Source organism: Apium graveolens, chromosome 3 (genome assembly GCF_009905375.1).
Source record: "Apium graveolens cultivar Ventura chromosome 3, ASM990537v1, whole genome shotgun sequence".
Taxonomy (NCBI): domain Eukaryota; kingdom Viridiplantae; phylum Streptophyta; class Magnoliopsida; order Apiales; family Apiaceae; genus Apium; species Apium graveolens.
In genome coordinates this window covers 7504345-7520883 of record NC_133649.1, presented here as the reverse complement: position 1 = coordinate 7520883, position 16539 = coordinate 7504345, and the positions used below count along the sequence as shown (strand labels likewise).

General features: G+C 37.9%; 2 protein-coding genes across 2 annotated transcripts; both read left to right on the top strand.

Moving 5' to 3' along the window:
- Positions 1-1382: 1382 nt before the first annotated feature.
- Positions 1383-1874, top strand: LOC141713813 (uncharacterized). Its single transcript, XM_074517385.1, has one exon. The coding sequence runs from the start codon at positions 1383-1385 to the stop codon at positions 1872-1874; it is 492 nt and encodes a 163-aa protein (XP_074373486.1).
- Positions 1875-3080: 1206 nt separating this feature from the next.
- Positions 3081-6445, top strand: LOC141711562 (mannan endo-1,4-beta-mannosidase 2-like). Its single transcript, XM_074514104.1, has 4 exons — positions 3081-3199; positions 4463-4585; positions 5331-5542; positions 5851-6445. Exons 3-4 carry the CDS (start codon positions 5346-5348, stop codon positions 6251-6253), a joined length of 600 nt encoding a protein of 199 aa, XP_074370205.1. The 5' UTR covers positions 3081-3199; positions 4463-4585; positions 5331-5345; the 3' UTR covers positions 6254-6445.
- The last annotated feature ends 10094 nt before the right edge of the window (positions 6446-16539 follow it).

Here is a 16539-nt window from a genome sequence, read left to right as displayed (position 1 = left end):
TATAATATATCTATACATTCTCACAAATCAAAACGTGTCATCTTTGGGAAAAAGAGAAGATTGTGACATAACCCTATTTTTCGTTTCAAAGTGCATATGATGGTTATGAAAATTGATCGATTTATAAAAACCGCCGAATACTATTATTTAACCGGTTGATAAATTGTCGATATATTATTTAACTAGTTTAATAAACCGCGCTTCGCAGCGGCCTTCTAAAATAATGTTCCTGTTTTTTTCTTTCTTGTATTTCTTATCAGATTTTTTTCATTATGAAATTATGAATAATAAATAAATATAAGATTTTCTGGCAAACAAACATATAAGATTTTATAGAAATTTTAGGAGAATATTACGAACGATGATAATATATTTAGAAGAATATAAGGTAATTGTAGTTTTTGATATTTATTAACTCAAAAAATTGAGAAAATTAGAAAAATAGAATAAGACGAATTAAAAACGAAATTTATGAGAATATCAAGATGATAAGTTGATTTAAATAGAAAATAGAAGTTTTATGAGAATATAATGATAAGTTGATTTGAAAAATCTTTAATGCAAGATTTTATAGAAATTTTAGGAAAATATTACGATCGATAATAATATATTTAAAAGAATATAAGGTAATTGTAGTTTTTGATATTTATTAACTCAAAAAATTGAGAAAATTAGAAAAATAGAATGAGACGATTTGAGAGGCGCCACTTAAACGCTCCCGTCTTTTCCTTTATATAAGTATATTGATATTGATGATTGATGATTAATTGATTGATGATTGATTACCTGATCAATCATACATTAATAACTTGATTAGATAATTTCAATTTCCGAAATATATATTCCCTCCGTCCTGTAATACATTTTCTATATTGACTTTGGACACTATTCATGTTAAGCGATTAACTATTAATTTACGTCCAATCTATAAGATCAAATATAGTTATGAGTGATCTCGTTGGATTCGTATTTATAAGTATTTTAATACAATGAAGTTTTTATATTTAATATTAATACGAAATTAAAGATATTAACAATTAAAAATGTGCATTGACAAACGTGTATAACACAAAAAAACGTTTTTAGGGCCGAACGGATGGAGTAACTAGAATTGACAGAAAATAATTTAATACCATTTATCTTTTCGGTCACTTTATTTTACTAGGAGAAAACACAATAATGCACGTGTTGAAGGGTTGAGTGTGGTCTCATATCTTAAATATCATCTTACCATGCCAATACAAAACATAACATACATAAAAAAACACAGTTCATCAAACACTACCCAAAATCCCAATCCCATTAAAAAATAAAAAAAAAAAAAGGAAAAAAAACCCAAGTATAAAAAATAAAAATCCACCAAAAACCAATCACAAATCACCATGGCACAAGCTTACACAAACCAAGAACCTCCATGTTCCATAACAAATAATCAAACACTGTTCATTCGAATCATGAGCAAACGCAGAACATGGGCTTTTCTCTTCATCTCCGTTTACTCACTCCTCTTATCATCTTCTTGGAACCTCCTCAAATCTGTACTTTCTTGGTACCACTCATCTGTTTCAGCTTCTTCCAATTCTTTTGCTGCACTCTATGCTTCATTGGCTTTAGGTGGTATTTTTGGCCTTGTTGCAATGGCTGCTGCTCTGGCTGTGGCAGTTCCGGCCACCTTGATGACGTGGATAACTGTGCTTGTTTTGTTGACTTTTTGTGGGAAGCCTAGAAAGGCTTTGGTTGTTGAAGGCAACAAGTTGAGTGGCGAAATTTCGAGGGTTGTGTTGAGAGTTTTGATTAGAGAAGGCAAGTTTGTAGCTGCTGTTTGTGCTGTTTTGGGTTTTTTTGCTTTAGTTAGGAATATTAAACACCCTTGATCAACCTCTAGAATTATTATTACATGTCCTTTTTTTTGTGTAATTTAGTAGGATTTTGACTATATCAATTTAACTAATATTTCGAATTATACTAATTAATTTGTTAGAGAAAATTGGGCCTGAGGATGTGCTCAGGCAAGTTATTGGAGTTCACATTTTTTTCCATAAAAAAATTTAATGACAAATTTGTAAATATAAACACAATCCAACCCCCTGTATTTAAAAAATATCCTGATATTACATTTATTTCCTTTTAATTTCAGGCAAATCGTCTCCTGAGTTCATCGTCACGCACATTAATCTCAATTTTTTATGCTTAAATTCACGCACATATCATAAGTCAAACTCTTGACAGAAAAACTAATATCTCGATCACTATACTAATTTTTTGTTAGTTATGCTAATTTGTTTACATAAATTCGATGAATAACTCACTCACAATACATTTTTTGACAAACTATACATTTTCGTATATGAATTGTATCGAGATTAAATATTAGAGTAAATCGAATTAAGGGATTCAGTGATTTTTTGTTTTGTCATAGATTTTCTCAACCTTGCTAATAAAGGTTCAATAATAGAAGCGTTTCGAATTGTTAGATGTTTTCGAAATTAATTGAGGTTCGTTTTTTTACCGCATCGTGAATAGAATTGGATTCGGAAAATTAAAGAGCAGATCGAATGATGTAACGCAGCAGCAAAGTGCGTGCACCATGGATGGACCACAATGGCGTTATGTGTGTTGTAATATAGTGGAGAGCATCATTAGATTGTCCTGTCTTTGACGAACATACTTGGCATTATTTTTTGTAATTTGCAAGTATGTCTCCATTTGTTATTTTCATCCATTTACTTTTTCTGAATAAATAAAGTTAAATAATTTAACTTAAATTTGTATCAAAACAATAAAATGAACAAGTAATTTGAGACAATTTTTTTGGGACATAAATTACCGCCTTTTTCGAGTGACCATGAAATTAACACCTGAAATCTGTTTATAAATTTGTTAAACCACAGTTTGTTTTGCTTTAGATATTCAGGTTTCTAAAAAATGGTTTTTAAGATTATTGTTCGAAAAAGTAAAGTTGGTTCTGAGATTGAATTAGTACTATATATTTAAAATTTCTTTAGACACCGAAGTTGACTGGAAACTCGGAAGTAGTTAAAGCACTATTCTACTATGCACTGTTGCCCTGCTGAAAGAAATAAGCTTTCAAATGTCAATATCAAGAATCCCTAGTTGAACCGCTACTTGCCAGCAGATTGTGTATCTACTGTCTCACTTACTGCACCTGTGTTGTCCTGGAAAGACACTGCATATCACGGTATTTTTTCAATAAACCAAATTTACACAACAGCACTTGCATCTCTGCATCGAATGCAGAAACATAATAATACTTGTGTGGCCTTATATTTGTCTTTTCATTAGAAATAAAATGTATCTTACATTTATTCTTACTATTAAAGATGGTTAAGTCTGACAATCATCCAAAATGATATCAATCATTTTCTTATATCTATTCTTATATGGAAGCAAGTAATATGTCTTCAGTCTTCTAAAGCTGCCATCTTATTCTCAGCACCAAAAAGTATCCGGAAAATCAACTGCAGAAACAATATCTTCTTTCCACTTGGAGCTCTGCGGTTCAAGGCTAATCCGGCGATGTTCATAATTTACAGTAATAAACTTTAATGAGAGTTTAGGAATATGGGGATTGTCGGGAGAGTAATAGTTTGATGACTAGAATTTAAAAGTTTAACTAACATAAATAGTTGATGCATATATGGATTAGAGAAGTAGTGCCCTCAATTGAGTGGTTTGAACAGTAGTAGTAGTGCAAGAACAATAGATGAGTTTAGGAGAGTGTATAGATATCCGTGCTGATCAAGTTTTTGAACTAAAGCAAGCTAGTTGAGAAAGTTCAGGGTTTTCAAATTTCAAGTTTTACATGTATAATTAAGCTGGGTTGAAAATTTAATGGTTGGCTTCAGAGCTCTGAGCTTATGGGTCCGTGTGGGAAGGAAAGCAGAGTGATAAGTTTAGGAAGATAGTGAGAGATAGTCATGAGCAGCAACAATAGGTGATGGTGGTTGTTGAGATGAAAGCCTGGCAAGATGGGGATTCTAATTCTCTTTAGTCGCCCTTTGTCCATGTTTACATAATATTAAACTGTTGTGGCCCTTTTACTATTTTTCAAAAAAAAAAACTGACAAAACTTATATTAATATACATATTTAGTAGGATATGAGACCCTGCTACACCATTCAATTCTAATATGACATCTAAATTTGAACTTAATTAAGAAAAGCGAAGTGATCGATATCTAGATTGCAATATTTGGAAAGGTAGTCCTTGAAGCAGAAGGTATAACAGTGAGTGTACAGAGCACTATTTAGGCCTTGGTGTATAAATTACATATGGGCTGAAGAAGAGACTTCTCTTTGTCCCTTACCGCATCTCAACCAAATGTTTTTAGCTTATTTTTTTGTACTATGCACTAACTTTTAATTTTGGACTGCTGATAAATTATTGTGACCATTGTAACATGTTAAATTCTTCCGCTGATTCTAGTGACTCACTTTTGCAGACTGTTCTAACAAGAAAGAATACGATCACAGGAATTGAGTACAGAGATGATCCCACCATATTTGGATGGGAGTTGATTAATGAGCCCAGGTGCATCACGGATGCTTCAGGGGACACACTTCAAGTAAGCAACAGAATTTCCTGATAGAATAGCCATGACTAACTGTAGGAACCAGGTGTGTAGCATTGATATGATGTTTACAATCCAGAAGTCGTTGTATGTTGCGAACCTCCTGTAATGTATAGATTTTGTTTAACATCAGCAAGATTTCCTAGAGTAACATTAAAAATACTTCCAGATGATGCCTGATCTTCCACTAGCTTTAGGAAAGATATGCTAATACTAGTGATGTTGCTTAGATATTTGGGGGTTTATGTGACTACCCACTGTCAACCAATTTTTTGTGCTAAGTCTTTGTCTCTAGAAACTTTCAGTTCCTGAAAATCACAGAGTATTTCAAATAAGTTACTTCTAGGTTGTGCTACATATTCATATATATATGTGTGTTTTAAGAGAATCAGGAGTTGCGGGAAGCTGCTCCGGGTGCCAGTAGAGTCACCAGAGAATTACCAAAAATGTAGGGTCATTAGAGAAAGATCTTGCTGGTATGAATTTGGCTGTGACTTGTGAGGTTCAACTCGTCCAATCAAATGGCATTAGAGTTATGTAGAATAAAATAATTAGGTTAATTTAGTTCAAGCAAAGGTTGTCGTTTAATTAATTTGAAACATTAAGCATTATGGCCTCGAATTGTATCTGTGCTACATGCATGTTTTTCTGTTCTCTACCTACATAATTAATGTTGAAAAGCAATATTGAGAGGTCTATTGGTGCGAAAATGAATTTGTTTCATGTCATGGAATCACAGGAATGGATAGAAGAGATGTCATCTTTTGTGAAAGCAATTGACAAGAAGCATCTATTAACTGTAGGCCTTGAAGGATTTTATGGTCCTAAAAGTCCAAAAAGATCATCTCAGAATCCAGAATTTTGGGCAGCGGACCTTGGGACTGATTTTATTCGCAACTCAATGCCTTCGACCATAGACTTTGCCTCTGTTCATATCTATCCTGACCACTGGTAACTGTATACATAATTTTCATTTTAATTTGCACCTGCACCATGTTAACCAGAGACCGATGTGAACATCATTTACAGATAATAAATTTTAACGATAAGAGCTTGTTGGACATGAGAAACTGAAATTTTAGCCCCTGGCATTTTGGGGCATAATTTTTTTATTAGTCTTTATATTTATTAAACCTTTCAAAAGAAAATTCAGAGTGCAATTGAGCATGCCCTGGTTATGTAGTTCAGTTTAAATTGGCATTAATATTCAAATTTGAGTTGTACCTATTATAACTGGTGTGGTGTTTTTCCTTTTGTAGGACTCACGTGCAAGATTTAGAGTACAAACTAAATTTTGTTTCAAGATGGATGCGTTCCCATATTGAAGATGGCGACAAAGAACTCAAGAAACCTGTCATGTTCACTGAATTTGGATTATCTAGTCAAAACAAGGGTTTCAACCCAGCTCAACGAGATAGATTTTACAAAATTGTTTTTGATCTTATATACAAGTCTGCGAAGAAGAAAGGATCTGGAGCTGGGTCTTTTGCCTGGCAGTTCTTTGTTGGAGGAATGGAAGAGTACAATGATGAATTCGGTATTGTCCCCTGGGAGAGGCCATCCACATATAAGCTAATTATTGAACAATCTTGTAGACTGGCAAGAATTGAAGGAGCATCCCCTTGGCAAACTGAGTCCATCAAGCAATTATGTTCACATTGATTGTAAGTAAAAGATGTTCCACTTATGTGTTTTAAAGATCATCAAAAGGAAAAGTGATGTTGGGTATTATTAATTTTGTACCACTTCTTCATATATGTAGAGGTAGATATATTTAACACAAATTGTTCAAACAGAGAAGAATCATATGCTCAGGAATTATATCTGTAATCCCTGGAAAGTATATGTTATATACTTGTTCATGTTTAGAGTTTGATTTCATTGTAGTTCACATTATCTTGTTATTAAGATGACTGTTTTGTGTACTTTAGTCTTGGTAGGAGCAAATATAGTTTCCTTAAACTGATTGTTGCTCACTTGAAGTTCACACACTCAGTCCTACACATGGACGCACATATAAATCATCATGCGACAGGAAACTTGATTACTTGAATGTCCAGGTAAAGCTCACCAGACATCAAAGCATGCCTCCGGTCCAAAGTGCGTATTGAACTACAAGAAGCTTAGATATGGTAGTTTTACGTTTACCTACCATATCTAACATCTGTATCTTACAGGTAACACTGGTTCGGTGGCTCTTATCACCTGAGATCATCGGACGATAAACCGAAACAACTTAGTTACACCATCTTCTCTTGCAATACAATGGGTAGAAAGACACCAAGAACTTTTGCAAAGCAAAATACAGACAACTATGTTGTAGAAGGCTACAAGCCTCCAGCCTAAATGTAGTAAGAACTCGTATCAATTTATAAAAACTTCGATGAACCCGGATACTTGAATCTTGATGCACCATAAAAATCAAACAAGATGCAGTAGAAAAAATGCCAACCAATACAAGAAGCAAGAGCAAATCATACACCAAAATTAAACAACCACAATCACAGCAACACTAACTTGGATTATACATCTACCAGAACATAAACAAAAACAACAAAAGAAAAACACGAAACAAAGCAATAACACAAAGCCTGTAGTTCATTATACATCTAACAAATTCATCCAGGCAATACATCAAACACCTTCAAGTCTTTAAAATTAAAACAAACAGCAAACAATATATCATATCTCTATCAACTCTCACTCAGACATTTCATCAAACACTTTACTCCCTACCCACATTTCGCCAATCTCGGCGAAACCCTGACCCCAATCTCCCCTTTGCCCTTACTCTTCACCTTCTTAGCCTTCAATTTCACCTTCTCAGCCTCCAAATCCTCCGATCTCCCTCTCCGAGACCTCGTAGAGACACGAAAAGATCCTTCACCATCCTTCTTCATCCCACACTCCTCCGCCACTTTCTCGAAATCATCCCCCAGCTTCCTCACCGCACCGCGCTTCACATTCTCTTCTCCATCACTCTCTTCCTCTTCATCCACTAAAAACCTCCTCTTCCTCTTCACCATAAACGGCGCCGGCGGGGCCTCCGGCGTCATCTCCACCACCTCCCCCGACTTCTTCGCTGGCTTTTTCTCCGACTTCTTCGCCGATTTTTCCGGCACATTTTCCGGGGACATTTTCGCCGACTTTTTCTCCAACCGCTCATTCTCTGCTCTAATTGCGCTCATGTTACCTTCAATACGTCCTTGAAAACGGAGGCGCTTGACATTCAAGCCGCCCATGGACCAGTGGGCCTCCTCGGCCCACGACATAAGCGAGTCGAAAACAGGTGTTGGCGGATCGACTCGCTCGTGATTAAATCTTACATCAGTATAGAATCGGGGACGGGGGAGACCACTGCCGTAAAATTTTCCCGGGCCTAGGGCGACAACCATTGTTGAACTGAATTAGGGTTTTTGTTTTGTAGATCTGTGTGTATTTGTGTGTAATGGTGGCGATTGTATTGCAAGATGAGTGATTAATTGAAGAATTGATAGTTGGTTTATATAGATGGGTTTTGGCGGGAAGTTAAAGTTCCCGCTTGAATTTGTGAGCGGGAGATTTTTCATTTTATTGTTGTTTTGGCTCCAAAATTTATTTTGACTTAACTATTTTATCGGATTATAAATATATATTTTTTATATGTAAATCCTTGTCAAATTTGATTTTGATTTATTTAATTTTGAGTATAAACTATAAAAAATTAAAAAGTGTATTTTGCAATACTAAATGAAAATCGTGTTCTTTAAAAAAATTCCTTTAATAATATTCTATTAGTTTGGTAATTTTAGTATGTATACTTCATATCATAATTTTAATATTTAATTGAAAATATAACTCTATTTCTAAGAAATAATTCAAGTCCTTTGTCTATTTTCACTTTTGAGGAGGAGATATAGTGTCTCTCGGAAAATTATAAAATAAGTAACTTATTATTTAAAATTAATAAGTGACTTAAAAGTGATAAGTAGATTATTAACTATAAGTTATGTAAGTTATAAGGTATATAAGTATTTGGTTAATTTTACTTATAAGTCAATTTTTTTTTTAAATTGAATGAACTAAAATAAATATTTTTAAAATATTATTATCTTAATTCATGACTTTTAAATTAACTTGACATTTAAAAACATATATTTAAAAATTAAAATTAATAAAAAAGTGATAAATCAAATTAAGTTGAGAAAAAATATGTCTTTACTAACATTTAATTTATCAACTTATAAGTTGTAAATTCAACTTAGAAATTAGGTCGATAAAACGTTCGAGATAAATAATTACGGACTTATAAGCTGACCCATAAAAATTTTTATGCTCATTCTATACTGGCTTGCTCTGTCTTACAGTCTACCAGACAACGGGTTTCAAACAAAAGGCGTTGTTCTCTGGGCCCGATAGTGGCGTTGCACTGAAATTACCGGTCTGCTTCTTCGAGTTTTCTTGTAGGCCCATTTTTCTTCCCCAGCAAGTCTCGTTTAAATTTCCACCTTTTTTGTTAGATGAAATTTTTTTGTTGCGTTGTATTTCAATATATATTTAAAATATTATCAAATTATATCTAAATAAATTTAAACAATTGCTTAATTATGTTTATTATCATTATTCTTTTTTTACTAGATTCCCCTTCATTTTTGTTTTGTTTGATAAATATCCTTGTTGAGAATATTTTACCTTTTAATTGAGTTTTTTGTAGTCTGTGAAATTTTAGCCTTGACATATTTTGTGTTCTTTTACGAGAGTTTTTGGATAAACCCGTATTTTTATAATAATGAAACGATGTTAATTTTAGCTTAGAAAATCTTGACTTAATTATTGTAAATATGTTCATTAATGTTAATTATTATTGTACATATGAGGTAACTTATAATTAATGAATTATTTTTGTATTATGTAAAAAATTATAAGCTTCCTAAGATATACTCGCTATTTTTCATTCCATTTATCACTTCATTTCTTTTAACATTGAAATTGCTCATACAAGGGGAAAAGTAGTTGTTGACGGAGGAATTTGGTATCAACATAGTTTGAGGTTCGTCGCCGGAATCAAGATCTACGATGGTGGTTCTTCGCCTGAAAAGTGAGCGGAGTGTGGTGGTTGTGATAAATTGGGGGCTGAGATTGCTTAGGGTTGGTGGTGGCTCCTTATGGCTCTCGCTTCCGACCCCTCACAATTTGCCTACGTATCCCTATTTATAGGGAATCAAGCCCACGTAGTTCTTGGGGAATAAGAAATCTAATGGGTTTAGACTTCTTATTCCCAGGCCCGGTCCAGAATCCATCTTCCGCTAGCTTTAGGAATGTCCAACTATGAGGCCCAACCGCGAAGGCCCAAGGCTCGTTTGTAATCGCAGGACTTCACGGATAATGCATCTCCCTGCGCAAGGATAACATTCCGCTACAGCTATCTCCCTTGAATTACGAACGCAGGTATAGCCACGGTTCACCCCAAATGCCAGACGCGTCCCTGTCCCCCGAATGAGGATAACCCACCAGATAGCAGGACAGGTGATCCCAAGCTCTTGGGTGCAAAGTGCAGGATGACTCCAAAGTTCTCCAATGAGGACACCCATTGAATACAAGAACAGAGTTCCCAAAGCACACACCAAAGTTAACCCCGCATCCCCAACGAGGACACCCGTTGAATACAGGAGGAGGCCTTCAATCATCAGGCATACCCCTGGAGGCCTTCAAGCTTTTCACGGACATCCCCCTCCTTGACCGTCTCAAGGAGGGAATTCTTCAAAGAGTACCTGCAACAAATATATTAGTGAAAATAATTCTCCATTGCTCCTTCCACGCTTGTCTTGCTTTAAACTTACTCATGATCATGCATTCTTCACACATAGGACGCGTCCTGAACGATTGGGCGCGTCCTGACGCTACGAACTCCACATATTACTATATCTTCCAAGTATCTCTATTTGCTTTGTCTTGAATGAGAACAAGCTCAACCATCCCAAAGTGTGCATCTCCAGGAGGCAGGACGCGTCCTCCCCTTGTAAAATACACATATTTTCCTTGCTTGGCAACCTTATTACCTGTACAGCTCATCCCATTATTTTTACTTATCAGGGCGCGTCCTGCACCTTGGGCGCGTACTGCGCCTTGGGCGCGTCCTCCTCCTTTCAATATCTTCCTGCTCATCTCTTTACATGACAACCCAAAATACAGCCTACACAATCATGGACGCATCCTACATATACAGGGCGCGTCTTCGCTTCATACAATGTAGACCAAAACCTAATTATTCATCTTCTTGCCCCAATTCAATTCCAATTGACCCGTATTTGACCCGAGATGATCCAATACCAAATTTTGGCTATAACAACTACCCCCCGAATTCCATATAAAGTTGGAAACAAAATTGGAATTCTAATATCTACATCCAAGCAAAAATTTGTATCATCCTCCACTCGTATGAGTATGCGTCTTCTACATCTTCCTCTATGAGGGCGCATTCTCAATTAAGGCCGCGTCTTCGGAATCTTATCCTCCTTATTGACCATGACGGCGCGCTCTCACTCTTTGCCGCGTTCACAATTGTCATTCACATTTCTTCCCGCCTTCACCTATGAATACCCCTTCTCTTCCTGATAACTTTAACCTTGGTTTGTCTAGAGAGGTTTACCACTTATGTACCATATCTCTAAGCTTACATGAGCTAACTCGGTATAAGAAACAAGAGAATTTGTACAAAAGTGTGCATCTCACATACCTTGGAAAAGCACAATCCATTAACAAAGGTTTGAGGGTTCTCTAACTTTTTCATCCCAATATTGGTCTCCCATGAGCGCGCCTTAAACTGAAAGGGTCATCATATGAGGGCGCACTCTAAGGAAAGCGCGGCCAGAATAAAACACTAGCTCTCTGATCTTCAAGTAATAAATAACCTTTGACGCAAGGAGGACATGCCTTGTTGGTGATAGTGATCCTTCCACCGATGACACAATACCATTCTATATTTAATTTCCTGCTTCTTTCCAAATCATGACTCCAAACCGCTGATCTCATCTTTTCCACAAATAGCGTGATTCATTTATTCAAATCAAAGTCAAAACTTTTACAATCTTCTTCAATCATCTATTTTTAGAGGGCGCGCCCTTTAAAGAGGCGACGTCTTCCTCAAATAATTAACATCATTAGAGGGTGCGTCCTCTTTACGAGGAGCGTCTTGCTCGATGAGAGGAGCGTCCACGTCGACAAGAGTATCATTCTTGGAGGGCGCGTCCTCTATGAGAGGAGCGTCCACCTCCACAAGGGGAATCACCCTTGGAAGGCGCGTCTTCTCTAAGAGGAGCGTCTACTTCGACAAGCTAACATCCTTGGAGGGCGCGTCCTCTCTAAGAGGAGCGACTTATCTCGACAAGGTCTTCATCCTTGGAGGGCGCGTCCTCTGTCAGAGACGCATCCTCCTCGACAAGGGTATTCATCCTTGGAGGGCGCGTCCTCTGTCAGAGACGCATCCACCTCGACAAGGGAAATCATCCTTGGAGGGCGCGTCCTCTGTCGGAGACGCATCCACCTCGACAAGGGAAATCATCCTTGGAGGGCGCGTCCTCTGTCGGAGACGCATCCACCTCGACAAGGGAAATCATTCTTTAAGGGAGCTACCTCTGTAAGAGGTGCGTCTATCTCGACAAGCTAACATCCTTGGAGGGCGCGTCCTCTCTAAGAGGAGCGGCTTATCTCGACAAGGTCTTCATCCTTGGAGGGTGTGTCCTCTCTAAGAGGAGTGGCTTATCTCGACAAGGTCTTCATCCTTGGAGGGCGCGTCCTCTCTAAGAGGAGCGTCTTATCTCGACAAGGGTATTCATCCTTGGAGGGCGCGTCTTCTGTCAGAGACGCATCCACCTCGACAAGGGAAATCATCCTTGGAGGGCGCGTCCTCTGTCGGAGACGCATCCACCTCGACAAGGGAAATCATTCTTTAAGGGAGCTACCTCTGTAAGAGGCGCGTCTACCTCGACAAGCTAACGTCCTTGGAGGGTGCGTCCTCTGTAAGAGGAGCATCTACCTCGACAAGGGTCTTCTACAAAATCTTCATGTAACAAAACTAAATCAAAGATCAATATTTTTAGAAGGCTTTTATCTTCAACAAAGCTCAAGCGATGCAGAAACTATCTCTTGTTGAAACATCTCCCAACGAGCATCTCACGAAGTGGCATCTGATAAAGGGTATCTCACTCTCAGAGACATTTTCTTAAAGTTGAGCGTTTCCTTAAACATGAGTATTTTTCCGACCTTAAGCATCTCTCTTATTTTTAGGAAAAGCCATGTACCTTACTCATGTGGCAATATGTAACACCACAGAACTAATGAGAGGTAACCTACCCCCCGAGCGTGCACCTTGTCAAAAGTACTTTGTAGCCTCATCTTCCTCATCTGAACTAATGCAACTCCCACATTCCCTTTTTGCTAAAGACAACCAGATGACCTTGGTAGTCATATCGAAAGAAGAAGCCTTAACATATGAGCCAAATATGCTTAGGGTGCGTCCTGAAAACTCACTCAGATTATTGAGGATGTGAGGGCGCGTCGCTGAAACTAAACTCTCGACATACTAGGAAGATCATTGTACTTCATTTGCTTCTGTATAAATCATGTATGTAATATCGAGGAAGATCACATGGGTATTTCAATAAAGGCGCGCCTTGAGAGAGATAGCCTTGGAGAGTTTACTTATAACTGTTGAGGATATAACATTATATCCTTAGATGAAGGAGCTCATTCATGTCCTGGGGCCTCACCTTGACAATTAAGGGGCGCGTCCTAGGATTCATGGTACCTCTACTCAGATAGATTCTTTTCTCTTGAAGTTCCAATATTAAGATTCTCCTTGTGGTCAATAAAGTTCACCTCACCATCAATATTTTTTTTTGAGGGCGCGCCTTAAGGAAAGGGCGCGTCTTGAAAGATGAGGAATTAGTTCCAGTCGAGCCATTCTTCAAGTAGTGACTATAACTCATCTGATTATCATGACATCTTCATTGAAAACTTCCATAGACTTTTTCTTCTGAGGGCGCGCCCTGGGAGGGCAATTCTCCACTGAATATTTCACATGCAGAGGGCGCGCCTTAATATATTGTGACGCAGCACTTGGTAACTCATGAGATTTTTTCCTGATAAGATTTCTTACCTACAATAAACACAATTAATATGGAACTTGGAATGTTACCTGGAGGACGCGTCCTAGAGGGACGGACGTGTCCAGTCGGTGAATTTTCCTGGAATTTGCTGAAAATCATATGGGCCCCAAATATTTTAATCAAGGCGCGTCCTAAGAGTTTGTGGGGGATTTTCTCCATGCCAAATCTCTTTCCCAATCCTCTTCCTGCACAAGTCCCAAAAATAAGTAATGGAAAATACAACGAAACTAGTTGAGTGTTACCTTGATGGATCTTGTTAAAGGCGATGACTAGCTCATGATAGTAATGCCTTCTTCTTGGAGTGTTCTCCTCCCGATCGTCCTCAGATTTGCGCCTGATTAAGTCTTCTGAACTGAATAGTGTTCTCAAATCTTCTAAATCAAATAGAATTATTCAGTCTTCTCGTTGGAGTAGGATTCTCCAATCTTCTAAATGGAATAGGATTCTCCAATCTTCTAATTAGAACATGATTCTCCCATCTTCTAGATAGAATAGAATTCTTCAATCTTCTAAATAGAATAGGATTCTTCAATCTTCTATACCAAATAGGTTTCTCCCAATCTTCTTAATGGAATGGGTTTCTTGCAATCTTCTAAGACAAATAGGATTTTTTGGTAAAAATTCGTAGCTGCTGTTTTCCTCTGTTTCCGGGCTGCTCAACTTGGATTGTCCTATCCATATCATCTCTGAATTAAAGAGAATTCAATAAGCTTCGCGTAGGCTGTAAGATCGTTCAAATCTGACTTACGGAACTCGAGATACGGCCCAAACAATGTAAGCAAATCGCTTAACCCACCAAATCCGAATTTTTCATCCAACTTTGCTCCTTTGTGGCCATGGTTATAAACTTCAACCCTCATGGCTGGAAATCATCATCCATGGATCTCCCTCGTGGCCGTGGATATTACATTCAAATCTCCTTCGACCCCCCTGGCCAAAAATATTTATTTTATGGATCTCCTTCGTGGCCGTTGTACGCAACTCCTCCGTGGCTATCCTTCAATTCTTGCGTCAAAGAACCTTCATCGTGACGAGACATCTCTTCCTCCTGAGATTATGATCTTGATGAGCACCCCTCCTTCTAGCGCCAATTTGTTGACGGAGGAATTTGGTATCAACATAGTTTGAGGTTCGTCGCCGGAATCAAGATCTACGATGGTGGTTCTTCGCCTGAAAAGTGAGCGGAGTGTGGTGGTTGTGATAAATTGGGGGCTGAGATTGCTTAGGGTTGGTGGTGGCTCCTTATGGCTCTCGCTTCCGACCCCTCACAATTTGCCTACGTATCCCTATTTATAGGGAATCAAGCCCACGTAGTTCTTGGGGAATAAGAAATCTAATGGGTTTAGACTTCTTATTCCCAGGCCCGGTCCAGAATCCATCTTCCGCTAGCTTTAGGAATGTCCAACTATGAGGCCCAACCGCGAAGGCCCAAGGCTCGTTTGTAATCGCAGGACTTCACGGATAATGCATCTCCCTGCGCAAGGATAACATTCCGCTACAGCTATCTCCCTTGAATTACGAACGCAGGTATAGCCACGGTTCACCCCAAATGCCAGACGCGTCCCTGTCCCCCGAATGAGGATAACCCACCAGATAGCAGGACAGGTGATCCCAAGCTCTTGGGTGCAAAGTGCAGGATGACTCCAAAGTTCTCCAATGAGGACACCCATTGAATACAAGAACAGAGTTCCCAAAGCACACACCAAAGTTAACCCCGCATCCCCAACGAGGACACCCGTTGAATACAGGAGGAGGCCTTCAATCATCAGGCATACCCCTGGAGGCCTTCAAGCTTTTCACGGACATCCCCCTCCTTGACCGTCTCAAGGAGGGAATTCTTCAAAGAGTACCTGCAACAAATATATTAGTGAAAATAATTCTCCATTGCTCCTTCCACGCTTGTCTTGCTTTAAACTTACTCATGATCATGCATTCTTCACACATAGGACGCGTCCTGAACGATTGGGCGCGTCCTGACGCTACGAACTCCACATATTACTATATCTTCCAAGTATCTCTATTTGCTTTGTCTTGAATGAGAACAAGCTCAACCATCCCAAAGTGTGCATCTCCAGGAGGCAGGACGCGTCCTCCCCTTGTAAAATACACATATTTTCCTTGCTTGGCAACCTTATTACCTGTACAGCTCATCCCATTATTTTTACTTATCAGGGCGCGTCCTGCACCTTGGGCGCGTACTGCGCCTTGGGCGCGTCCTCCTCCTTTCAATATCTTCCTGCTCATCTCTTTACATGACAACCCAAAATACAGCCTACACAATCATGGACGCATCCTACATATACAGGGCGCGTCTTCGCTTCATACAATGTAGACCAAAACCTAATTATTCATCTTCTTGCCCCAATTCAATTCCAATTGACCCGTATTTGACCCGAGATGATCCAATACCAAATTTTGGCTATAACAGTAGTCAAAATTGGAACCTAAATGTGTTTGTTTTATAATTAAATCGGACTCGTTTTTATAAATTATTGCTTACTTTATAAAAATCAACAATAAGAATTATTAAGTGAAGAAAAATATCAAAGCGTTGGAAAGTGTGGAGATCAAATAAATCAAGGGGCGTTTGGATAGTGTCGCAAAACGGAATAAAATTATGAAAGGTAAACAAGCAGAAAGGAAAAGAATTACACTGAATTGTTTTATTTGTTTGGTTTAGATCCGGAAACAAATGAAAACTTATGTGATTGTATATATATATATATTCTAATATTGAGTAATCTCTAAAAGACAAATATAATATATTAGCATTATAATTAACTAACATAATTATTTATTAAA

Excerpts from the sequence above, each read along its gene's own strand:
- LOC141713813 (XM_074517385.1), top strand. The coding sequence starts at position 1,383 with ATGGCACAAGCTTACACAAACCAAGAACCTCCATGTTCCATAACAAAT.
- LOC141711562 (XM_074514104.1), top strand. The coding sequence starts at position 5,346 with ATGTCATCTTTTGTGAAAGCAATTGACAAGAAGCATCTATTAACTGTA. Across the intron at positions 5,543-5,850 it reads CATATCTATCCTGACCACTG|GACTCACGTGCAAGATTTAG; the intron begins GTAACTGTATAC and ends TTCCTTTTGTAG.